This window comes from Melanerpes formicivorus, unplaced genomic scaffold (genome assembly GCF_026170545.1).
Source record: "Melanerpes formicivorus ecotype bairdi unplaced genomic scaffold, bMelFor1.0.p_v2 SCAF_63, whole genome shotgun sequence".
In the NCBI taxonomy this organism is placed as follows: Eukaryota; Metazoa; Chordata; class Aves; order Piciformes; family Picidae; genus Melanerpes; species Melanerpes formicivorus.
In genome coordinates this window covers 3,935,949-3,962,763 of record NW_027142415.1, presented here as the reverse complement: position 1 = coordinate 3,962,763, position 26,815 = coordinate 3,935,949, and the positions used below count along the sequence as shown (strand labels likewise).

General features: G+C 48.0%; 1 protein-coding gene across 2 annotated transcripts in view; it reads right to left on the bottom strand.

The window, feature by feature from the left end:
* The window catches only part of RNF217 (ring finger protein 217), a 55,426-nt gene extending 50,361 nt beyond the window's left edge, over nt 1-5,065 (bottom strand). Inside the window, exon 1 of one of the 2 annotated variants that reach the window (XM_068162344.1) lies at nt 4,108-5,065. In XM_068162344.1, the coding sequence (XP_068018445.1) occupies nt 4,108-4,770 (663 nt within the window). In that variant the 5' untranslated portion in view covers nt 4,771-5,065. The remainder of the gene's footprint in view (nt 1-4,107) is intronic. The other variant, XM_068162343.1, reaches the window with a different exon arrangement.
* Between the last annotated feature and the right edge of the window lie 21,750 nt (nt 5,066-26,815).

Below are 26,815 nucleotides of genomic sequence, written 5' to 3'. Positions count from 1 at the left end.
GATCCAGGCTCTGAGGGAGCCACACTAGGTCCTGAGGTGCAAGAGACAACTTTCAGGCTAAGCCTACCCTTCCTTAACTTCTCTGGGTCCAAAAGAGAATAAAGTCACAGAATATTTATTTTTTTTGTGACTAGTAGATAAACTGTAGCCAGATCCTGAAAAGCCCTGAGGTGCCTGTGAGAATTAGGCTGGGACAAAGAACAGCTAAACTGAAGCAGAGATAAAGTTAGGCAATTTACTAAAAGTCAGGCTCCAGATGAGCCTGGGTGCTCCAGGCTTGCCTGCTAAGCTTCTGCTCCAGCCATTAAATCTTTGAAAGGGATTATGCAGCAAGGTGCTGCTGATAAAAAGGACTAGATTCGATCTCTAAGGCCCTTCAGATGCAACATTCCCCAATCAATTACCCTGATTTTCCAGCCTGCCACTAACACTAGGAGTGAACTCTGCTGCAGTCGGTGCATTTTCATTTGGGTAATCATCTTTTTCAACAATGTCTAAGACTTCAGTCGGCTTTCTGATCTATAAAGGGCTCCAAGGCAGAAGTTTTGATGCTGTTACATGTTTGCATAGAAAAGGGCAGCGTGCATTAACTGGGATTTCATTCTGCTACTTCATTAAGCCTCATTCCAGAAATCATAATGAAACCACCATCGAGAATCCAGCTTCCTTCTGTGGGAAAACACACAGACACTAAAGGTAATATGAATTATCTTAAGTGTTGTATTTCTACCAACATACTCCACATTTTCAGCATGCAAGACCACTCAGAGTCACAGAATCACCAAGGTTGGAAGAGACCTCAAAGATCATCAAGCCCAACCTGTCACCACAGACCTCATGACTAAGCCATGGCACCAAGTGCCACATCCAATCCCCTCTTGAACACCTCCAGGGATGGGGACTCCACCACCTCCCTGGGCAGCACATTCCAATAGCTGCTAACTCCCTCAGCGAAGAACTTTCTCCTCACCTCTAGCCTAAACTTCCCCTGGAGCAGCTTGAGACTGTGTCCTCTTGTTCTGGTGCTGGTTGCCTGGGAGAAGAGACCAACCCCCACCTGGCCACAACCACCCTGCAGGTTCATTTTCATGAGTAATCCTTCAAAGACTTAAAAGTCAGCCAGTGTCCTCTCAAACAAAGGGCACAGATTGCTACTTCTCTGACAAGGAAACCAGATCTAAACAATCCACATTGCTGCTTAAGGCTTCGGTCTTCAGTTGTTTCTTCTTGTTTTCAGCTTCAGGTCCATTCCTAAATCAACCTGGCTGTACTCTGCTAACGTTTGTAAACGGAAACAGCTTTTCAACATCCACTCCTTCTGAACTCGTGGTAAATTTCGTCTTTATCTTTGCGACATGAAGTGTGAAGTCTCAACGAAGAAAGGCAACTTTATTGCTATCCTGTGCTGCCTTTCCATTCATCCTTCCCAGAAAGTCGTCTAATGTAACTGACATGGAGGAGCCTTTTCTTTCTCCTGGGGATGAGTCACGGGGGCCTTCCACAGGACAAAGGAAAGATACATCACTTCTTGTTCTTCCCAAAGAAATATCACTTTCTTGTTCTTTTCAAAAAGGGAAGATACAGGAAGAACACACTGGTCTGTATCTGAGGGCATTTTGTTTCCTTTTTCCCCAAACAAATTTATCAAGCAGCTAAAGCTCTGCCTGGTCCCAACAGCAGCATCTGCAACAACATGCCCACAGGACTGCTCTGTGAGTTGCCCTTCACAAGAGCAGCATTCCTGCTGCAGACATTCCTTCCTCTGCATCTGCATCCCTGTCCCATCTTTTACGTACAGGATTAAGTACCCATATGGCTGTCTGCCAAGCACACCTTTTAATAGCTGCTGGGATAAGCTTTGCAGAGTGCCCAACAACAGAAGTGGCTTCCTTGAAAAGGGCATCCCTGTACACACATCCAACAGCTGGGCAGGGCTAAGCCCGCTTCATGGGGCATACACCTGGTTCCCAGGCCAGCCACCAAGATGCTGGATCATCCTCCAAGAGGCCAGCCTAAACTAGGCAGAGGAGTTCTTTGGAATGGCTTTAGCAACCCAATCACATAACCTCCATTAGATGACCATAAGGTGCAGGCATCTGCAGAAGCTAAAGACGACCACCCTGACATCACACCACTTTGCAGCTTCTAAGCAGTATTCTGACACATGACCTCACTTTCAAACATGGAAGTGGCACAAATGTGCACTGGCAACATGCCCTAAAAACTTCCTGAGAGTTTCCAGTCCACCATTGAACTACAAACCAAACCATTCAGGGCTCTGGGCACAAAGTCTCTAGAAAGCTTATTAAGTGTTCCTGAGTTTCAGTGCTACAAGAACATAGAAAGCACAACTCTGCTTCTCCCATGTCCATCAGCTCCCACATTAAGCCTTTCTCTGTTACCGAAACATAACAAAGGTGGTGCACAAAACCACTAACGAGTTTACTATTAGCCAGAACAAATGCTACCACCTAGTAAACGTTACATAGGTTACCAGAGAGGAGGAGAACAACATGCTTCACTTCAGCCAGCACGTGAAATTTCCAAGCACTGAAACGTTCCCTGGTCAGAAAAAGGCCAATGACTATTTATAGCGTGTGGGGGTAGCTGTAGCTATCCATCCCATCCCTATGCACACAGGCCAGAGGCAGCCTCAGTAAGGCTCCCAGCCCCAGCAGGTGGAAAAATTAATTCTACCACCACATATCCACCAAGCACATCCCAAAAGTTTCTGCTGAATAGTAACAACAACAACAAAAAAAAACCAAACAGGAAAGTGGTAAGGAAAGGGTTTATTTGGCTTTGTTTTTCCCACCCATATTTGTCTCATTGCTCTCAGGGTTTAGGGCATGCCTACACTAGCAGCAGAAACAATGCACAAGTGTTTTGTGATGCTAAACTAAAAACACTTTGGAAGACAGAGCTTTCCTTTCAAGCTGCTGATTTTGGTTTGAAGCAACAGCTCTGATTAGCAAAACAGAGATGAAGATATAAGCAGCCTATAAATGGGTAGGGTAGGTGTTCTTCCTCAGGGTGAGCAGCTATCGAGCCAGGATGGAAAAGTTGTAGCATTTGAGTTCCCACCTCCTCTCCCTCCCAAGTTTATGTTTACTGTTTTAACTGTGATTCCTTGAAAACAGGCCAACAGACCCCCCCGCTTCACACACTATTTTAACCTTATATAACTGACAGAATACCAAACCTGATGTATTCTCGTGCTGAGTGTCCCCACCCGGGGTGCACCTAACGCCCACCCGCAGACATGGCAGCATCAGCACCAAGTGGTGTAAGGGAACGCAAGCAAGCATCCCAGCACCGCAGCATCCCATCTTCCTGACTCCAGGAGTCACCTCAGGGGCAGCTGGCAACGCTCCCAAACCCTCCTCACCATCCTCTGCACTCCTCTTTAAAGGAAACTGGTGCCAGCCACTTAGCAGTAAGCGTTGGAGAATTCTAAGATAAGATCCTCTACAAGATGAGAAGAGGCCGAAAACATTAAAGTGTAACAACAACTAAACACATACTTGGGGAGCAGTCATTAAGTCAGCAGCACACACGCAGGCGGCTGTTCAGGACGGGACGGGTTCCTACCCCACATCTCCCCACCGGAGCTCGGCTGGCCAGGCACGCAGCCCGCGAAGCCGGGTCCGCAGCGATGCTCCGGCCACTGCCCCGCTCCTCTGAATCACCGCACGGCAGGGGCTGGAAGGGACCTCAGAATACCGAGTCCAACCCCCTGCTAGAACAGGATCACCCAGAATAAATCACACAGGAGCACGTCCAGGCGGGTTTAGAACGCCTCCAAAGAACGAGACTCCACAACCTCTCTGGGCAGCCCGGTCTAGGGCTTTGCCACAGTCATAGGGAATCGTCTTTTCCTTATGTTTATGTAGCACCTCCCGTGTTCCAGTTTGTGCCTAATGCTCCTTGTCCTGCCACTGGACACCTCTGCGAAGAGCCTGACTCCATCCTCCTGACACTGGCCCTTTAGATATCGATCAGCATTAACGAGAACCCCAGGCTAACAGCTCCAGCTCCTTCAGCCTGTCCTCAGAGGGCTGTCCCGCCTATCACTACGCCCCGCCAGCAGCGCCCGCCGGGCCGTACCTGGGAGCTGAGGTACCGCTTGAGGCACTCCTCGCACACCGCCTTCTTGCAGCAGGACAGGGGCTTGATGGGCTTCTCCTCCAGGCACACACGGCAGCTCAGCACTAGCAGCGGCCCGAACTCCCCCGCGATCAGCCCGGAGAAGGGCTCGGGCAGGAGGTACAAGTCCACCACCTCGATGCTGCCGCCCGCCGATAGCGGGTCGCTGCCCACCGGCACCCCGCGCCGCGCCGGAGGCTGTCCCGCTGCCGGGCCGCCGCCGCTGGGGGAGGCGGGGGCCTCGGCCGGCCGGTCGTTCTCCACGCAATAGACGGTGCAGTACACGTGCCGCCGCGGGGGGCGGCGGCGGCCGTTGCCTCCCTCCAGCCCCGGCCCCTCCTCCGCCAGGGCCGCTGGTTCCTCCGCAGCCGGCTGCTGCTCCGGCCCGCCCGCCGCCTCTTCCTTCTCCTCCTCTTCGGCCCCTCGTCGCTCGGGGCTGGCGGCTGCCGGCGGCGGAGGCTCCCCGTCGCTTCGCCCCGGCCCGGCAGCCCCACCGCCCGGAGCCGCCTCTCTCAGCGGAGGCGGTTCGTCTGGGCCGGGCTCCCGCGGGCTCCCGGCTGGGCTCGGCGGAGCGGCGGTGGCGACCGCCCGCGGGGCGCTCAGCGAGCTCTGCTGCTCCCCCATCGCCGCCCGCCGCCGCCGCCGCTCCTTCCCATCCAGCTGCCTCTCGGCCCCGCTTCTGCTTCCGGGTCCCGAGCCCCGCGGTCCGCCGAGCCGAGATCCGCGCCGCCCGCCCGCGGGCAACGACCACCGTCTCTCCTCCTCCTCCTCCTCCCCGCGGAGCTGTGGGAGCGGCGGGTGCCGGTCAGGTCAGCAGCGCCCCTGGGGGCTCGGCCGGAGCCAGACCCCCATGCCGGGCAGGACGCGGGCAGCCGCCCCTGGTGCCGCGGGGGCAGCGCGCCCCGCCGCGCCTCGCAGCCGCCCCGGCCCGCCCCGCACCGCCCCCGGCCTACGGCGGCCGCCCCGCCCCTGCCTGCCGCCTGCCTCCGCCCCGCTCTGACGCCGCGTCCCTTGGTCTCGCCCCTCATTCACCCGTAAACAGTCACTGCTTGCCGGCGTGCCCGCCTCGGCTCTGCCCCGCTTCTGCGCCTTTCCTCGGGGAGAGGAATATAGGAGGGGGCCACAGACGTTGAGTAATGTCCCACGAACAAACTGTGAGCATCCAGTTAAACATCATCCCCAAGGAAGACGAGTCGCAGCGAGCAGAGGTAGCGCTGCTGTAAGAGCTGTGCACTGAAAACAGGTGATAGTGAGAGTCACAACATTAACGTAAACTACTAAATCCATCTGACTTAGGTCCAAAAGGAGGATTAGAGGAACATCTGCACTTGGTGCTCTGAGAGTCTGACAGTATGCCAGTGCCTCTGCCTGAAGGTACTATCTCCAGACCTTGACATCATCAGTTATGTCATCACGTAGGGTAGATGTCATGGAAGTGATCCCGCAGCAACCAAGTAACTTAACTTAACCAGTAACTTAACTGTTGCGTTTCCAGCCCGAACTTTGTCTACAGTGCTAGTCAGAAGTTGTTCAGTGGCTCTGCTTGTAGAATCAGAATTGTTTAGCTTGGAAAAGACCTTTAAGTTCATTGAGTCCAACCTTTAACCCAGAAGTGCCAAGTTCACCAGCATCGCATCTACATGTCTTGCAAACACCTCCAGAGGTGGTGACTCGGTCACTTCTCTGAGCAGCCTTTTCCAGTGCTTGAGAGGGTTTAGGACTGGGCTAGATGAAGAGAAGGTCTGAAGTAGATGACAGTGGGGAATACCAAGGATGCCTGCATGCTGTCACCTCAACCTCATTGAGCTTTCTAGCTCAGGCTCATGCAGGCCCCGTAAGACTCAGAGCAGCTCCATGAATCTGTCCCCTTGGCCACCAGAACCTGGATTTGCTTCCCTCTGGGAGTGAAGCAAAATCCACTGTTCTTTTCTTCTTTGCTAAAGCTATTGGAGAGTTTGGGTTGAGCAGGTGTGCTTAAAAGGTGATCCTTTTACTCCTGTCTTATTTCTAAATTCCACAGCTAAGATCCAGGGCAGGCACTTGTATTTTCAAACAGTAAATGTCATTGAATGCCACAATTCTGATCATGTCTGAATTTAAAGCTGGGTTATTTTATTCACAGGAGTTGGGGTGGCTATTGCATGAGTGGATTAAATTTCTCCCAGTTGGGACAATTACAATTTCCCTTCTCTTCCTTCTTTCTTCATTGCCTTTAATCAAAGGGCAGAAGCTTACATAAAACTACAGCAATAAAAAGAAGTTCTGGGCTATGCAGTCTTTAAGCAGAGATCTTTATTACACACAATCCCTGAAGCAGTTCTAAGGTGAACTTACAAACTGATGGGATACATTTTGCAGCCTGTGCCAACTACCATGCACTGGAACAGGCTGCCCAAGGAGGTGGTAGAGCCACCATGCCTGGAGGTGTTCAAGAAATGTGTGGGCATGGGACTTTGGGATGTGGTTTAATGGCTATGGCGGTGTTAGGTCAAAGGGTGCTCTTAGAAGGCCTCACCAACCAAAACAATTCTATGACTCTCTCCATATATATCTATGCATGCAGAGACATTTATAAAAGGAGGACTCAATTTCCCAAGGCTCTAGTCTTGAGACTTCATGAAATTACTTCTGTTAAAAATAATTAATCTTTCTAGGATGAGTAATTAACCTTTATTCTTCTGGGCTTGTGCTGATGGCCTCTGAGGAAATTTGAAGAGTTGTTTTCCAATGTACAGCAGTAAGTAACTGGTGTCGTGCTAGTGGGTCATTTGGTGCAGAATTTACTCTTTTGGAGGGGATTCTTTCTTTAACTTTGCAATTAAGTGTGTGGGGGGTGTTTCAAATATTCATTTGAAACATGTTCTGAGTATTTTATGGATTGTCTTTAACCAAAAAGGGGCTGTTCAGTCTGGAGAAGAGAAGGCTCCGAGGTGACCTAATTGTGGCCTTCCAGTATCTGAAGGGGGCTACAAGAAGGCTGGGGAGGGACTGCTCAAGATCTCAAGTAGTGATAGGACTAGGGGGAATGAAATGAAGCTGGAGGTGGGGAGATTCAGGCTGGAGGTGAGGAGGAAGTTCTTCACCATGAGAGTGGTGAAGCCCTGGAATGGGTTGTCCAGCGAGGTGGTTGAGGTGCCGTCCCTGGAGGTGTTTAAGCCCAGGCTAGATGAGGCTCTGGCCAGCCTGATGTAGTGTGGGGTGTCCCTGCCCATGGCAGGGGGGTTGGAACTAGATGATCCTTGTGGTCCCTTCCAACCCTGACTGATTCTGTGATATTATACTATGCTTTTGCAGCTAGAAAAAATAGTGCATAGTTCCCTCTTTGGGCTTCTGTTCATCTTGTGAGGTGAAGAAATCATTTATGTTCTACAAAGTGTAAGGCAGAAAAAGGCTTGCCCTAGAATGATATTTTTTTTTTATGAGCATCCTTATTAAATCAGGAAGAATGACTGTGTGCCTAGTTTAATTGTTACAGTATTTATTTTGCAAACAGTCTGTACCATTATTTTTATCTAGTGCTATGGAAACAACCTTCAAAATATAACTGTGTCTCTTGACAGTACCTCCAGTAATTCCAATAAACAGCTTTTACAGGTTTTCATGAGAAGGCTTTGGGAGAGCTCAGCCATTGGTACACCACTGGAATGACAAGATAGGGATTTTTGTGGGATCATAGAACTGCTGTGTTTGGAAGGGACCTTTGATCATCAAGTTCAACTGCTCAAATTCATGGCTGAGGTTCTTCAAGCAGAAAAAGCATGGCCTGAATCAATCAAACTTTTGGACCATCAAAGCTTTTGTACCGTTTGTGTGCTCACTATCCACACCTGGGCTAGGGAGAGAAAATGCTTTACTGAAATCTTCGGATCTTTGCAATCTTAGTGACGCTTCAAGGCATCTTCCAAGGGCATCCACACCCTCAGTTAATCCTCCTTAGTGCTTCTTTTGTTGTGGAATGATGCATCCTACACACTTTTCAAAATCCTTATTTACACCTGTGACACTGGGGTGGTTTTTTCCCATAGTTTCCTGCCTGCATCACCAGTTTTGAGTGTCTTTCTCTCTCTCTCTCTCTCTCCCTCTTTCTCTTATTTTTTTTTCATCTGTCACATCTGTGCTCAGCACTGGTTAGGCCACACGTTGAGTACTGTGTCCAGTTCTGGGCCCCTCAATTGAAGAAGGACATTGAGACACTTGAACGTGTCCAGAGAAGGGCTGGGGAGAGGCCTTGAGCACAAGCCCTATGAAGAGAGGGTGAGGGAGCTGGGGTTGTTTAGCCTGAAGAAGAGGAGGCTCAGGGGAGACCTTATTGCTGTCCACAACTACCTGAAGGGAGATTGTAGCCAGGAGGGGGTTGGTCACTTCTCCCAGGCAGCCAGCACCAGAACAAGTGGACGCAGTCTCAAACTGTGCCAGGGGAAATTTAGGCTGGAGGTGAGGAGAAAGTTCTTCCCAGAGAGAGTTGTTAGCCATTGGAATGTGCTGCCCAGGGAGGTGGTGGTGTCACCATCCCTGGAGGCGTTCAAGAGGGGATTGGACATGGCACTTGGTGCTATGGTCTAAGTAGTCATGAGGTCTGTGGTGACAGTTTGGACTTGATGATCTTTGAGGTCTTTTCCAACCTTATTGATTCTATGATTCTATGATCTTTCTAAAAATACCACAAAGTTCTCTGTTTAGCCTACAGCTTTCTAGACCATATTTCAGTTCCTCATCTTGCTGAACCCAGTTTCCCACTGAGGGATGGAATCACCAGCAGCTTAATCTGACAGAAACAACTTCCTCCTCCCTCGACAAAACTTTTATTCTTGCTAGACTTTCTTGTCATGTTATCATGTCACTTGGGTTCATAATTTGGGTGTCACTTTCATCTTCAGCATATGCAAAGAACTACCTGATTGAACTAAGGTTCTTAAACCTTAAACTTTTCATGGAGCAGCAGTACCTATTTTTTAATTTCTTGAGGTTAAAACTGAGAGACTGAGCCAGGAATCTCCTGGCCACAAATTGTGAGTTCATTCACTGTTAGTCCTAGAACCACACCCAGCCAAGCTATAGAATCATAAAATCATAGAATCAACAAGGCTGGAAAAGACTCAAAGATCCTCAAGTCCAACCTATCACCCATGACCTCATGACTGCTAGACCATGGCACCAAGTGTCACATCCAATCCCCTCCTGAACACCTCCGGGGATGGTGACTCCACCACCTCCCTGGGCAGCACATTCCAATGGCTAACAACTCTCTCTGGGAAGAACTTTCTCCTCACCTCAGCCTAAACTTCCCCTGGCGCAGCTATGCTCCATGCAACCCACAATCACCAATGTGCTGCTTAACAGCAGGCAACATCCTAATCATTTATCAGCATTAATCTGGAATGAAATGGAGAAGCCTAAGTTATTCACCCCCCTCAGCAGCAGCACAGGCATGAGACTGTTCAAACTACTTCAGCATTCTTAGACTCTCCCAAAGGAAGACTCCTTCATTACTGCACTGTGTTCATTAATATGCCTTTGAAGTAGTTTCTTTTAGTGGTAATAGCTGTCCACAGGATTACCTGACAACAGCAGAGTGAGAGCACGTTCTGCTGAAGGGAAAATGTATTTTCTAGCTATTATTGTTTTAATTAGCTGTGCAGAACGACACACAAACAGAGTGCTTTGTAAACTGAAGACTTAGCAGCCATGCTTTTGGAAATACGGTGCTTCTCTTGTGTGCAAATTGCTATCTTCTGCTTCTTAGCTTCAGGCCTGGAAAAGCAGCTCAACATTTGTTAAAACAATTGTCTTTCCTTATTGCAGGATTATCAAATTAGGCTTTTTATTGTTTGGTTCTTGAGGGCTATTTTATTGTATTTTATAGAATGTTAATAATTTAAAAGGGTTCCAGAAAGTAATCAAATTAAGTAATTAACCTGATCAGACAGTGGGGATACATAGGAGCTATTCAAATTAGCTACTTCTAAATTATGCTGCTTTACTTCTTGCAGCCAAATTTAGAATGATTTTGAAGTCTTCCTTATGCTTGTAATTCACCAAGCCCCACTGTTATCAGCAGAGGCTCTCATTACACGCTCTGTGACTCGGCTGAGACTTATCTCCCCTGCATGCAGCTGCTTTAACAACCGAGCTGCTCCCGCCAGCCCAGCAGGGACAGGCAGCACGGTCTGGTGGCCAGGGCACCAGAGTGGGGGCCCCTTTTCTAATCTCAGCTCTGTGACTGACCAGCCATGTGACCTTGGATGAGATACTCCTGTATCTCTGGTTCTCCTTTACCCTTTGCCTGTCTCAATTATTTAGGCTATAAGCTGTGTGTGACAGGGAGCGTTTGCAGCTGCAGCGCCATGGGGCAAGGATGATTAGGGGATTTGAGCATCTTCCCTATGAAGAGAGACTGAGAACCCTGGGGCTGTTTAGTCTGGAGAAGAGAAGGCTGAAAGGGGATCTGATCAATGTCTATCAATATCTGAGGGGTGAGTGTCAAGTGGATGTGGCCAAGCTCTTGTTGGTGGTGCTCAGTAATAAGACAAGAAACAACAGGTACAAGCTTGATCATAGAAGATTCCATCTCAACATGAGAATCTTCTTTACAGTGAGGGTGACAGAGCACTGAAACAGGCTGCCCAGAGAGGTTGTGGAGTCTCCTTCTCTGGAGACTTTCAAACCCCACCTGGATGCATTCCTGTGTGGAATACCCTGGGTGATCCTGCTCTGGCAGGAGCGGTTGGATTTGATGATCCCTGGAGGTCCCTTCCACCCTCTAATATTCCATGATTCTATGACTGCCTCAGTCTTGGCTGATTGCCATAGCAGGGACAAAATGCAGTGATTTCAACATTCAGTGTGTCACATGAAATTACCTAATTAGTAGGTAATTAAATTGCCTAATCAAAATAACCTAATAAACATCTTATAGGTTACATTAAATTATATATGCTCACACAGCTCTCATTTTTATTTCAAATGACTGGGAACAGCATATTGCTGTGAATTCTTCTGCTAGGCTGCAGTAATTACTGAGCAGCACATGTGTGCTAGGAGGGTTTTACACCAATAAGCTGACACCAGGAATTTAATCCACCTGCAGCTTCACACTCTCTTTGTTAAAGTAAGGAGGAAGCTGAATAGAATAGAATAGAATAGAATAGAATAGAATAGAATAGAATAGAATAGAATACAATACAATACAATACAATACAATACAATACAATAGACCAGGTTGGAAGAGACCTTCAAGATCATCGCGTCCAACCTATCACCCAACACCGCCTAATCAACTAACCCATGTAACCAAGCACCCTGTCAAGTCTCCTCCTGAACACCTCCAGTGACGGCGACTCCACCACCTCCCCGGGCAGCCCATTCCAATGGGCAATCACTCTCTCTGTGTAAAACTTCCTCCTGACCTCCAGCCTGAACCTCCCCTGGCGCAGCCTGAGACTGTGTCCTCTTGTTCTGGTGCTGGCTGCCTGGGAGAAGAGACCAACCTCTGCCTGTTTACAACCCCCCTTCAGGTAGTTGTAGAGAGCAATAAGGTCACCCCTGAGTCTCCTCCTCTCCAGGCTAAGCAGCCCCAGCTCCCTCAGTCTCCCCTCATAGGGCTTGTGTTCCAAGCCCCTCACTAACTTCGTTGCCCTTCTCTGGACTCGTTCCAGCAAGTCAACCTCCTTCCTAAACTGAGGGGCCCAGAACTGGACACAGTACTCGAGGTGTGGCCTAACCAGTGCAGTATACAGGGGCAGAATGACCTCCCTGCTCCTGCTGGCCACACTGTTCCTGATGCAGCCCAGGATGCCATTGGCCCTCCTGGCTGTCTGGGCACACTGCAGGCTCATGTTCATCCTACCATCAACCAGCACCCCCAGGTCCCTCTCTGCCTGGCTGCTCTCCAGCCACTCTGACCCCAGCCTGTAGCACTGCATGGGGTTGTTGTGGCCAATGTGCAGAACCCAGCACTTGGATGCGTTAAATCTCATGCCGTTGGACTCTGCCCATCTGTCCAGCCTGTCGAGGTCTCTCTGCAAAGCCTCTCGACCCTCTAGCAGATCAACTCCTGTCCCCAGCTTGGTGTCATCAGCGAATTTACTGATGATAGACTCAATGCCCTCATCCAGATCATCAATAAAGATGTTAAAGAGGATGGGGCCCAGCACTGATCCCTTGCTCAGGTAATACCTCCAGATTTCCAGTGGGATTTTACTGAGTGCACCAAACCAGATATTTGGTAGGACATATGTGGCAATACTACCAGGATAAGATGTAAAACACTAGCAGGAGCAAAATACTGTAATTCCTCTCCAGAAATGTGGTCTAGTAGGAGGTGTTCCAGTGCATGGCAGGGGAGTTGGAACTAGATGATCTTTAAGGCTCCTTCCAACCCAAACCATTCTGTGATTCTATAAGCAATGTTTACTTACACCCAGAAAGTCATCCAGCACAGCAAAATGATGCCAGTTTCATACTGCCAGCTCAAAACAAAGGTTAATTTTGTGTCTCTAGCCCTCATTTGCAATCCCCCTGTGTTTTCCAGCCTGTGAGGCTAGCTTCACTCTAGAGCTGCCATGCTCAGAAAATCTTCACAGTCAGATGTTAAAAAGGAGGTTGGTTGAGTTATGACCCTGCAAAATCTAATAAGTAGTGTATTGATTACATAGAATTACATAGAATAAACCAGGTTGGAAGAGACCTTCAAGATCATCGTGTCCAACCCATCAACCAATCCAACCCACCTAAACTAACCCACCCATGGCACCAAGCACCCCATAAAGTCTCCTCCTGAACACCTCCAATGATGGTGACTCCACCACCTCCCCAGGCAGCCCATTCCAATGGTCAATCACTCTCTCTGTATAGAACTTCTTCTTAACATCCAACCCTAACCTCCCCTGGCCTGATTGAGGATTCTGTCTGTTGGATTGAGTATTGGTTTGACTGCAGTGGGGATTGAGAGGCATCAGAAATGGGAACAGGCAGCAAACTGCCTTGACAAAACTCAACGGTTTGCTTGCTGCAAAGCACACCCAATATGGGACACCACACAGTGTAGGTTGGCACTTTTCTGAAGGGCTGCTAAGACACAGCAATTAACAGGGAATCAATTAAGTTATCCCCTCAAAGGTAATGTCACTCTTTTTGCTCTGAACTGTTTGTTTCTATGGGGCATTCGTGGCTCCTTCATTGCTAGGCCCAAAGGCTGTTATGCAGCATTTAAATATGTGAAGCAGAGAACACAGCTAAGAATATGCTAAATGAGCTTGCCATGATTTCAGAAGCAAATTTTCTTGGGTGGTGGAAATATTCACAGAAACATTGGGAAACCTGGGCAGAAAGATTTTCTACTTTCACATTTGTGAATGCTGATAAAATTCCAGCTTGTGAGCTTGCTCCAGGTACATTTATACCTTTAGAAGCCTTTATGCCCTGCATTAAGCACCAATCAGAAATTGAAAGTGAAGAACAGTGAAGCTTTTTTTTTCCCCTCCCCACATATTTCTTATGATTAATATAAAAAGTATGTGTGACAGAAAAGGATTACAGACCAATAGCACCACTTCCCCTGTAATCTTTATCCCTTTCCTGACTAAGTGCTATCTGCTAATACAAATCCCCAGGATCCTGACCTCTCTTTTTTTTTTTTGCTTTCCTTCCCTGCAAGCATGGAGGAGGAAATGATTCCTGTCACGTACCCAGAGGGGGCATATTTACATGGCTCCACATGGTGTGACGAGGAAATCCTGTTGCAGAGAATTCAGCAGGAAAATAAACAGCCTGCCTGGGCTGCCCCTCTCTTTTGGAAGTCCTTCCTCTGCTACTCTACAGGTTTGCTTCCTGAATTGCCACTTCTGTGTGGCTTTGGCAGTACAGAGCTCTTTGTTTCTCAGTTTTCTTCCTCAGTTTTTGAACATGGAGGGCTCCAGGACATTATTCTCTTTTGTGATATCTTGCCATATATGAAGTGGTTGTGATGTTGCCTGCTACTGGTTTTTGCTTTGCAGATTTTGTATCATTCTTTCTCTCTTTTTTATTCCTCCACTGAGCATCTTTAAGCTCTACACCTATGCAAGGAACCACTGTAAGTGCTTTAATTCTAATCTCTTCTGGGCTGGGGGGAAAAGACAAGGGGTATTACAATTTCAAATCCTAAAGCATTCAAACAGCTTTGGCTGTAGCCTAGAGGAAACCAAGCATGGAAGGGTTTAATGTTTGCTTTAAGCTCAGTGTGAGAGCCTTTCTTCACCTATGAAGTCAATACCAACAAGGCAACGAGGCTGGGGAGAGGCCTTGAGCACAGCCCTGTGAAGAGAGGCTGAGGGAGCTGGGGTTGTTTAGCCTGGAGAAGAGGAGGCTCAGGGGTGACCTCACTGCCCTCCACAACTACCTGAAGAGTGGTTGTAGCCAGGAAGGGGTTGGTCTCTTCTCCCAGGCAAACAGCACCAGAACAAGAGGACACAGTCTCAAGGTGCACGAGGGGAAGTTTAGGCTGGAGGTGAGAAGAAAGTTCTTCACCAAGAGAGTCATTAGTCATTGGAATGTGCTGCCCGAGGAGGTGGTGGAGTCACCATCCCTGGAGGTGTTCAAGAGGTGATTGGATGTGGCACTTGGTGCCATGGTCTAGTCATGGGTCTGTGGTGACAGGTTGGACTCGATGATCCTCGAGGTCTCTTCCAACCTTGGCTATACTGTGATACTGTGAAGGCTGAATTCCCTTTCCTACTGGTTCTGAGATCTGGAATCAAAATCATCAGTGAGTCTAGTGAATGTAGGACCCTGTGTAAAACCAACATAGAGCTTATGCTAAAAAGGCAAGTTTTTTAAATGCATGTAATAGTAAAAGCTACAGAGAGATTGTTAAGTAAACACAGTGCATGGGAGTGTCATTCTCCACTTTCAGACAAGGAATACACCCTTCTAAGGGCCAAGTGCTCTTTCAACTAGTAACCAGGTCACCCCTGTTTAGAGCTGGATCTGCTCAGAGACCACTAGATTAAGAACAAAAGCACTTTCCTGGTGTAGCATTAGTTTTGCTCACAACGCTGTACAGTAAAAGCTTGAAGTGTTGGAAACATTTAGGTCTGGATCTCACTTTTTGCCTCCAGTATAATTATGGAATCCAAAATAATTATGGAATGCCAAAGGTTATAAGGTCAGCGTTTTCCCCCTCACAATTTACTTGCAATAAGTCTGTAGGAAATAGTGAACATCCTGAAAAGACCTCACTTAAACAGTCCTCACTGTGATAAGGTTGACTAACACAGCTCATGAATACAGGACCTTGACCACTGGGGCTGTGATTTGGGGGGTTTTCCACACACTGCTAGGACACAGGACCAGCTTGCTGCCCACCTAATGAGCATTGTCCATGTGACCACTTGCCCCACACGTAGACCTCATTTTGCTCAGCAGGGTTGTGGGACAGCAGCATCTGTGCTGGCTCTGCTCTGAAGGGTGGCACACCACAGGATCCAACACCTCCATGCAGTGGGATGGGAGCTGACAGCGTGGGCTGCTGATGTTTTAAAGCTGCATAGGTTTTCCTTTGGAGATTTACTCAGTTAAGCTGTGAAAAATACAATTTCTCCATGTTTGACTGCTGCTTTATGAGGCCATCAATTTTTAAGAGGGTTTTATGAAGTCTCAGTCCAGGTAAACGTGGTTATTAGGCAGCTTCTCTCTAGTTTTAAGGCAAAAATAAAACCTACAAATAAAGTGATAAAAATGGGCAGTAACAAAAGCCTTTAGGAGGTTGTGCGTGTGTGAGGTAAAGATTTAGGTTTGATTTTGAGTGACAGGAAGGAGAAGGAACTCTAGAGCTTTAAGATGAGTCATTCTCCTTTGCTCATCAAAAGGTTTAATTCTTGAGTAGTTTGGCAATAACAGAAAAACCCCTCAGGATTTTGTGTGTGCAAGGGGAAGGCTTTGGGTTGCTTTTGACTGACAGAAAGAAAAGGAACTGTAAATCTCTAAGATGAATCATTGTCCCTTGCTTATCATAAAGTTTAATTTTCAAGTAGCTTAGCCTCAGATTACCAGAAATAATTTCTGGTTCCACTCTAGATAATATTGATGAGACAGATGTAGATTTAAGGGTCATTAAAGAATTCTTATTCACAAAATTATGCACTTACCTTTAACAACTTATTTAAATCTCATTGAAGCTAATGGGGTTGAAAAATGTTCTCCAGTCCTTTAGCTTTCAATGGCACTGCAACATTTTCTTCAACTGTAAATGTCTTCAAGTGCTTTTCTAACCTGGGGACTTTCCCACCTTCTTGCTTTGCAGGACCAGCACAGGATCACAGAATCACCAAGGTTGGAAGAGACCTCAAAGATCACCAAGTCCAACCTGTCACCACAGACCTCATGACTAAACCATGGCACCAAGTGCCACATCCAATCCCCTCTTGAACACCTCCAGGGTTGCTGACTCCACCACCTCCCTGGGCAGCACATTCCAATGGTGAACAACTCTCTCAGTGAAGAACTTTCTCCTCACTTCAAGCCTAAACTTCCCCTGGCACAGCTTGAGACTGTGTCCTCTTGTTCTGGTGCTGGTTGCTTGGGAGAAGAGATCAACCCCCTCCTGGCTACAACTGCCCTTCAGGTAGTTGTAGACAACAGTAAGGTCTCCCCTGAGCCTTCTCTTCTCCAGGCTCTTTTAGGTCATTCTCTACATGGCAGGCACCAGTCTCCCAAGTACAGGGAGGGGGAGCATAGAGGATATAAATGGGGAGCAGGGTGAAACTCTACCACTTCCATTTATTCTGTAGTTGGAGAGGCACCACAGGCACCACAGGGGTAGTGTGTGCACACCAGGTAAATGGTCTGGAGCCTCCCTGGTAAATCCATATCTGAGTCACCACTCATGTGGCACAGGCAACAAATAGCACACCTTGTGTTTTCTTTTGTGCAGATACATTTAAAGGGGGGGTTCCCCTCTTTATCTGCAGGTTTGGGTAGGGGGATGTGGCTTTCATTATTTTTTCTGCTAGAACTGCATTTTATGAAGAATCACAGAATGTAAACTTTCCAGTTTGAGAGAAAGAAGTAATCACAGAATCCTGGAATGGTTTGGGTTGGAAGGGACCTCTGAAGATCTTCAAGTCCAGCCCCACTCCCAGCCACATCAGGATCACCTAAAGCAGATCACATAAGAACAGATCTAGGCAGGTCTTGAAAGTCTCCAGAGACTCTACCACCTCTCTGGGCAGTCTGTTCCAGCACTTTGATGCCCTCAAAGTCAAGAAGTTCCTTCTCAAGTTTGGATGGAACTTCTTATCACAGAATCACCAAGGTTGGAAGAGACCTCAAAGATCATCAAGTCCAACCTGTCATATGTTCAAGTTTATGCCAGTTACCTCTTGTCCTGTCACTGGGGACCACCAAGAAGATTCTGGCCTCACCTTCCTGATACTCACTGTCAGTTAGGATCTGATAGATGATTTTTTCAGCCATTTGTCAGCAGCATCTCCCTGGCCCTGGTGTGGCTTCTGCTTTGTACAGCATCTCCCATTTCACACACGCAGCTAAACCTCCCCAACAGCACACAGGAGAGTAAAATCTTAACATTTAACTCTCAGATATTTTATAAATGAGGATGATGATGATGATGAATGTTTACCAATTTATTTAAAGGAGAAGTTCCATTCAGGGACGGAGGAAACAACCCATTTGGTAGAACTGGTCAAATGACATTCCAGGAACATTAACGTCACTGGGGGGGTCCCTAGTGACAGACTTCAAAACCTTTGGCTGTTCTCTGTTTATTTAGCGACAGAAATGTGGAATGCTTTTGCAAAATGACTTGGAAGAAACTTAGCAGTGAGCAATCTGGGGTTTTTCTGTCTGTTTTTCCCATTCCCTGTGAAATTCAGTCGTACCTAAACTCCTGTGGGGCGTGCTTCTAGCCACTCGATAAGAAGAAGGAACGAGTTGGTAGTAAAAACATCTGAATGTTCCAAACTTAAGGTCAAGATGGAGAGCCATGGGGTAGCCAAGGAGAAACATGGATGAATGGACTTTATCTCCTTCAGTGCAGAGCAAGGAAGAAGTTAGGCTTGATAGGTCTTTGAGCAACCTGATCTAATCCCAATGCAGAGCAAGGAAGAAGTTAGGCTTGATAGGTCTTAGAGCAACCTGACCTAATCCCTGTTTACTGCGGGGAGGTTGGACTAGATGACCTTTAAAGGTCCCTTCCCACCCAAACCATTCCAGGATTCTATGATTACTTCTTTCTGTCTCTCAAACAGGAAAGTTTGCTTAAGCTTTTTTACCAAACAGCAAGTCTATCCTTTCTAAAGGATGAAAAAAAACATCCTCACAACATCCCTGGAAGGAAAGAACATGGCTCAATTATATTTTTCACTGCTAGCAGGAAGAAATGTTCTGTTTGGTTTCTTTAAATCTGGAAAGGAAGGAATCTAAAGTTACCAGGTCTTAACTGTTACATTGCTTAAACATTGGGAGGCACCATATCTATGGTTTATCTTAACTTACTAAAAGAGTCCAGGAGTTAGATTTATGCCATGTTTGGAACAGTCATACAGAGATCATAGTATCGTAGTATCAGTCAGGGTTGGAAGGGACCACAAGGATCAGCTAGTTCCAACCCCCCTGCCATGGGCAGGGACACCCCACACTAGATCAGCCTGGCCACAGCCTCATCCAGCCTGGGCTTAAACACCTCCAGGGATGGGGCCTCAACCACCTCCCTGGACAACCCATTCCAGGGCTTCACCACTGTCATGGGGAAGAACTTCCTCCTCACCTCCAGCCTCAATCTCCCCACCTCCAGCTTCATTCTATTCCTCCTAGTCCTATCACTACCTAATATCCTGAGCAGTCCCTCCCCAGCCTTCCTGTAGCCCCCTTCAGATACTGGAAGGCCACAATGAGGTCACCTCGGCGCCTTCTTTCTCCAGACTGAACAGCCCCAACTCCTTCAGTCTGTCCTCATAGGAGAGGTCAGACTGATGCTAGGTACATTGCTTAAGGCATTTTTGCTAAGTGATTCTCTTCCTTTATTTTGAGATGAAAAGGAAAGAATTTTATAATCCAAAGTTTTGTTGAGACTTTGTGTGTCACAGAATCATAGAATCAATAAGGTTGGAAAAGACCTCAAAGATCATCAAATCCAACCTGTCACCACAGACCTCATGACTACTAAACCATGGCACCAAGTGCCACATCCAATCCCCTCTTGAACACCTCCAGGGATGGGGACTCCACCACCTCCCTGGGCAGCACATTCCAATGGCTAACAACTCTCTCTGTGAAGAACTTTCTCCTCACCTCTCCAGGCTAAGCAATCCCAGCTCCCTCAGCCTCTCCTCGTAGGGCTTGTGCTAAACATCGTGGTGAATGTCCCCCATGTCTATCTGGACACAGGCATCCCTGTCTGTCCTACAGTCTTCGTGTTACTTTGCTTGTTTATGTTACTTCCTGGAGAAGAGGAGGCTCATGGCAGACCTTATTGATCTCTACACCTACCTGAAGGGAGGTTGTAGACGGGAAGGGGTTGGTCCCTTCTCCCAGGCAACCAGAACAAGGGGACACAGTCTCAAGCTGTTCCAGGGGAGGTTTAGGCAGGAGGTGAGGAGAAAGTTCTTCCCAGAGAGAGTTGTTAGCCATTGGAATATGCTGCCCAGGGAGGTGGTGGAGTCCCTGTCCCTGGAGGTGTTCAGGAGGGGATTGGACATGGCACTTGGTGCCAAGGTTTAGTAGCCATGGTCTGTGGTGACAGTTTGGACTTAATGATCTTTGAAGTATTTTCCAACCTGATTGACTCTATGATTCTATGAATATGTCCACCTGGACTCCCAGTGCTGTTTTGGCTACCAGGTATTCCTCTCACCCTGGTCCACAGAAGTACTATTAATTCAGGGAAATCCTTGGCTGCACCAAGGTCAGCCTGTAACTGAATATGCCACCTACACAACTGGCATTGCTTGACCTCTACTGGTACCACACTGTCCTTGGCACTGGTAGAAGAAACTCAGGGACTTGAGGGGTTTCTTCTTGTTCAGGACATGTCTGTGCTTTTACAGGGTGAATGCTTGCTTTGCAAACTTAGTCATCCCCCAGACAGCCAGAGGACCAGAGACCTGTGGGGTCCCTCTCCTGCCTCCCAGGGGACCCCACTTGGTACCCAGACATGGGGCAGGCAGAGCTGAGTGGTGCCAGGAACATGAGTGTGAACACCTCTCTTGGCTTTATGTGCAGGATAAGTGTGGGAGGGCTGGGGCTCTGAGTGCGAGTCCTCCCCTCAGGGCACCAAGTCAGGAGACAAGTGCTCCATGCTATTTCTGGTTAGAGACAAAACCTGGCTTTGTTATTCAGCTCTCAGAATAACTTTGTGCTCTCCTCCTGCAGAGGCTGAGGTGAAGATGTCCCCCATGCTGCAGAGAGGAGCCTCCCTGCAGGCTCCATGCTCCAGGCTGGTGCGGGAGTCACACCAGCTGCTTTTGGCAAGAGCTGCTGAGCAGCACCAGAACAGCCTGAATCAGGTCATATAACAAGAACTTAGAGCAGGCTTTAGGCTCAGCAGGGCTCCAGGCTTGGCCCTGTAGAGAAACCTCCCTCTGCTGTGGGGACAGCCATGCTCCTCTGCTCCAGCCCATCCAAGAGGTGAGCTCCAGGAATGCACCTCCTTCAGCTGCCTCCAGCAGCACCACAGGATACCCTGGAGAAACCAGGACCTGTTTTGCTTCCTGAAGGGTCTTTCCAGCCCACTCTGCCTTTTCCTCTGGTCCAGTAGGAGCTTTAACCCCTTAGCTGCTTAGTTTAGAAGGATGTTGTCATTAAGGCATCCCAGGGCAAAGGTTCTGCTCTGTGTTTCAGTAGTGTGCATGGAACCAGAAAAAGAAATACTGGTCCAATACCTGATCCCTCACAGCTCCTATATCTTATGCATATCATCCCTCCTGTATTTTAGATATATCTTCCATAATGTCTTTGCTCTCCAGAACATGACTGACTGCCTGAGAGGATTCATTCACTCCCAGGAATGCCAGTATAATGGCAGTGCTCAGAAGAGGACTTTACCATGACTAGGATCCTTGCCAAAGGCCGGCAAGGAACAGGATGGTGGTGAGGATGAGGGCAGAGGGGCACTTAGCCTCTGGTAGCAGTGGAGTGGGGCAGCATGATAGGTACAAGATATTTTTCATCCAGATTAAAAAACCATGAAGGTTGGGCTTGTCCCTGTGTGAGTGCTCATGAATCTGAGCTAGCAGCAGGGTTGGTGTCTGTTTAAGGTGGCCAGCTCCAGTGACTTTTATTTTTGTTTGGGCTGGAGGTGGGAAGGGAAGGAAAGGAAAACAAGCAGCTGGCCAGGAACAAAATTAGAGTCAGACGCACACAGTTGTGGGTTGCCCGCCAGTGAGGTATGATGTTGTTGTCCAGAGCTGTGCCAGCTTCACTGAAACTAACTACCAGAGAGATTCTGCCCTCAGTAATGCAGAAGAGCTTGGGAATAGAATAGAATAGAATAGAATAGAATAGAATAGAATAGAATAGAATAGAATAGAATAGAATAGAATAGACTGGAAGAGACCTTTGAGATCATCGAGTCCAACCTATCACCCAACACCATCTAATCAACTAAACTATGGCACCAAGCACCCCAGCAAGTCTCTTCCTAAACACCTCCAGTGATGGTGACTTTACTACCTCCCTGGGTAGCCCATTCCAAAGGCAAATCTCTCTGTGAAGAATTTCTTCCTAACCTCCAGCCTAAACCTCCCCTGGTGCAGCTTGAGACTGTGTCCTCTTGTTCTGTTGCAGGTTGCCTGGGAGAAGAGACCAACCCCCACCTGGCTACAACCTCCCTTCAGGTAGTTGTAGACAGCAATAAGGTCTGCCTCCTCTTCTCCAAAACAGAGAAGGGAAGTGAGATGCTGTATGTGTAAGGTGAGGAGTGGTGGCAATGATTGGACCCCCTCCCACAATACCCAGGCAGGTTTCTGCTGGGCTGGTGTGGGGAGAACACTTTCTGCCTCTGGTCATAGCTGATCCTTGGTGAGAAGATTGTGTTGGCTCAGCCATGTGAGCAGAACATCTCTGCCTGGCTGTTCTCCTGCAACTGCTCTCAGCACATGAAATTGGACTCTTTGCTGTCACACAGCTTGTGAAGCAGCTTGGCAGCCCAGCATGTGTGTGAGCAGCAGCAGTACTGGGGTACAGACCCAGGTTGATCAGGCTGTCCTGCTTCATAGCCTAGAAGATGTGTAGACCATCTCAGAAGGTGGAAAAGTAGATGCTCTCAAGGATTTCCCCCCACCCTGTAATCCAGCTAGAATGCAGTCAGAAGTTGTCCTTGAAAGCACTAGGAGATACCTTGTCATCTCACCTTGCTCCTCTGCTTGCACACCTTTCCTCTGTGAGAGGTGGGTCTAACTTCTCAATCCAAAGAGCCAGATGTTACAAGGGCAGCTGGAACAACTTCCTAGAAGAGATACAGAAGTTATATCTAGCCTGAAAGTCTTCAAGCTGGAAATAATAGATGGCTGTAAGAGACCATTAGAGCTATGGATTGCACAAAGTTGTCCTGCTCTTACTCTTCCCCTTCTCTGAGCAATTTCTGTGACTGCTTTCTGCAAGAGCATAACGGGTCAGAGGGATTGTTACACAAAATAAACCATGAGCTTGGGCAGCATAGAATCAGGGAGTGCACTAGGTTACAAGGTATCTCTAGAGGTCATCTAGCCCAACCCCCCCTTCATAAGTAGGGACATCCCCAACTAGATCAGGTTGTTCAGATCTCCAGCAAGCCTGACCTTCAGTGCCTCCAGGGATGGGCCCTCCACCACCTTCCTGGGCAACCTATTTCTGTGTTCCACCACCCTCATAGCAAAGAACTTCCTCCCAATGTCCAGTCTAAATCTACTCTGCTTTGGTTTCAAACCATTGCTCCTTGTCCTAGTACTACAAGCCCTTGTAAAAACTCCCTCCCCAGCTTTCTTTTAGCTTTCTTCAGGTGTTGGAAGGCTGCTATAAGGTCAACCTGGAGCCTTCTCTTCTTGAGGCTGAACAGCCTCAACTCTCTCAGTCTGTCTTTGCAGGATAGGTGCTCCATCCCTCTGATCATTTCTGTGTCCCTCTTCTGGACCCTCTCTATCAGGTTCATGTCCTTCTTGTGTTGAGGGCCCCAGAGCTGCTTACCTGCTTCCTGCCTTCCTTCTTTCCCCTCTCCTTAAAGCTAGAATTATGTATAAAATGCTGAAAGTTAACCAGACCTTTAACATTTTCAGCATGTGCTCTTCAGAGGAGAGAGGAAAACAAAGCCTTCAGGATCACTGAAGGCAGAAGCTTCCAAAAGGAAACTTTTGCTTTCCCATGATGGTCCCTCAGCATCCATCAGATGCAGATATGGGTGACAGGGGATCACTGAAAGACAAAAGGCAACTGAGGCAGAGAACAAATTGCTCCCTGTCAGTGGTGGGAGTTAGGAGGTTATTTTATACAAGTGGCAACACCGTTGCAATTGTGGTATCTAAGGGTACAGATGCAGCAATTTGTGAAGAAGAAACAGTACACAAAACAATAGGCACTGGTGTGGCCAGCAGGAGCAGAGAAGTGATTGCCCCCCTGTACTCAGCACTGGTGAGGCCATGCCTTGGATACCGGGTGGAGTTTTGGGCCCCTCACTACAGGAAGGACATTGAGGTGTTGGGGCAGGTCCAGAGATGGACAACAAAGCTGTTGAGGGGACTGGTGAACAGGTCTGGTGAGGAGTGGCTGAGGGAACTAGGGTTGTTTAGTTTGGAGAAAATCAGGCTGAGGAGAGACCTCATTGCTCTCTACAGCTCCCTGAGAAGAGTATCACAGTATAACTAAGGTTGGAAGAGACCTCGAGGATCATCAGGTCCAACCTCTCAACACAGACCTCATGACTAGACCATGGCACCAAGTGCCACACCCAATCTCCTCCTGAACACCTCCAGGGATGGGGACTCCACCACCTCCCTGGGCAGAAGAGGTTGCAGTGAGGTGGAGATTGATCTCTTCTCACCAGGAACAAGTGGTAGGATGAGAAGAAATAGCCTCAAGTTGCAGCAGAGGAGGTTTAGATTGGATATTAGAAGAAACTTCTTCACTGAAGGGTTGTCAAGCCCTGGAACAGGCTCCCCAGGAAGGTGGTTGAGTCCCCATCCCTGGAGGTGTTTAAAAGCTGCAGGGATGTGGTGCTGATGGGCATGGTTTAGCACCAGCCTTGGTAGGGTTAGAGCACCAAAATAATCCTGTGATTCTAGTCTACAATTGTTTTATGAGTCAGACTGAGCAGGAAAAACCCTTTGGGCATTGCTGGTGCCCAGGCACTGTGACCTTGGGCACACAACCCTTCCTCTGGGCTCAGACAGGCAGGAACACACTAGCCATTCTTTACTCATAATCAGGAGCTGTCTGGGAACACACTGGCCATTCTTTACTCGTAATGAGGAGCTCTGGCCTCAGATGGAAAGAAAGGCTTCTGTGCCTGAAAGCTTGCTTGTGTTCTGCAGCTCTGCCACCTGGTCTGCTACAGGAGATCCTGCCTCACTTAACTTGCTTCTGTCTGTTAGGGATCCATGGGTGAGGTGGCAGGAGATTGCTTGCACATTTCACCACCGTCTTTGCTACTTTGAATTTTTCTGCAAACATCTTGGCATGGTTTATGTTGGGGCTTAAACCCCAACATAATGAAAGGGACTTCACAAAAATAAAGACTAGAAGGCCTAAGATGAGAGACTATCATCAAAACCCCACCATTGATATATTCACTAGCCAGTCACAGACAGGCTATTAAGTGGCCCCTTCAGACAGAGACCTGGGCAGCTCAGGCTCAGGGCAGCCAGCATGTGTCTGTTGGAGGACCCTGGGATGAGCAGTCTGTGCTTCACAGAATGGGGAGTTGGGGGGTGTTGGAAGGGACATCCAGACATCATCTAGTCCAAACCCCCTGCCAGAGCAGAGTCACCTAGAAATCTGCCTTGCTGGTTGTCTTGGGAGGTGGGAAGATGGTATGAAAGGTGGCAAGGAGCCACAGCTCATCCTGTCTTCAGCTGACTTTTTCAAGTGGTGTAAGTATAGCCAGGGCAGTCCCACCTTAGCACAACCATTCTGCAAACTGAGGAGTGCAGACAGGGGGAAGTGAAGATTTACTCACCCAGAGGTGGAATAGAATAGACCAGACCAGGTTGGAAGAGATCATCAAGTCCAACCTATCATCCAACACCATCTAATCAACTAAACCGTGGCACCAAGTGCACGATCAAGTCTTTCCCTCAACACCTCCAGCAATGGTGACTCCACCACCTCCCTGGGCAGCACATTCCGATGGTCAATCTCTCTTTCTGTGAAGAACTTCTTCCTAACATCCAGCCTAAACCTCCCCTGGCACAGTCTGAGACTGTGTCCTCTTGTTCTGGTGCTGGTTGCCTGGAAGAAGAGACCAACCCCCACCTGTCTCCAACCTCCCTTCAGGTAGTTATAGAAAGCAATGAGGTCACCTCTGAGCCTCCTCTTCTCCAGGCTAAGCAACCCCAGCTCCCTCAGCCTCTCCTCATAGGGCTTGAGACCCCTCCCCAGCTTTCTTGCCCTTCTGTGGACACGTTCCAGCAAGTCAACATCTTTCCTAAATGAGGGGCCCAGAACTGGACACAGGACTCAAGGTGTGGCCTAACCAGTGCTGAGTACAGGGGCACAATGATTTCCCTGCTCCTGCTGGCCACACTCTTCCTTAAATCTAGTGACAGCATCAGAGGCACTTGAAATTGGATGGCCAGGCTGAATTAGAGTCCATAAGCAGAGCACCGCAGAAGACATAGCCTCCAAAAACTCAGTGTTAGAAAACAGACTGGGTCTGGACAAGACAAATACCCTGCATGTGGGAAGCAAAAGATCAGCAACATGCATTACAGCTCTGGACAACAGTTCAGGTTATTTGTAAAGTCCTGGTAGGTCCTCCTGGCAAGGGCTGCAGGGAGCTGTCTTTTACTAGTTCTTTTATGTTTGAGGGAGCATTTATCTTGGATATCTGTGTTTAAGTCTGCTGAAGCCATCTTCTTAGCTCAGTTTTTAGGCTACTTTTCAGCAAGTTGTCTCCTGGTGCAATCGTTTGGGCCACTGTAATCAGAGTGTGGATAATCTGCCAGAAGCTGTAGCTTTTGGGGGGGGTGCAACTCTTATTGCTGCACTAGTTGTGCATTACATCAGAAAAAGCCTAAAGAGAAGCAGCCTGCAGCAGACCTTGGGCACACCACGAAGTGACAAGAACAGACATCTCAAGGGAAGAAAGTTATTTTTCACTGTTATCTCTCAGCTCCATGTCTCTGCTGGGTGAATGTAAAACTACCCTGATTGCTATCCAATTCCTACCTTGCAAGCTGACCTATCTCAGTAGTTCCAGGAGTCTGTTTTCCATCTGCCTGCCCCTTCTGCACTGACTGACACTTATGCCACAATGATCTCAAAAATCCTAGGTGGTGTTTCTGTCCCAGAAAGCACTAAAGACTCTTTTAAAGATGCATTTCTGCAACTGGAACACACTTCACTGAGGCTGAAGTCCTTATCTCTTGGCTCCATTTAACACAAAACTATTCAGAAACATGAAAGAAAAAGGCCAACATGAAAGTTCAAGTTGTTTTCTCCTGCATTTCTCTCAGCCTTTAGCCATCCTCACGTGTTCATCTTT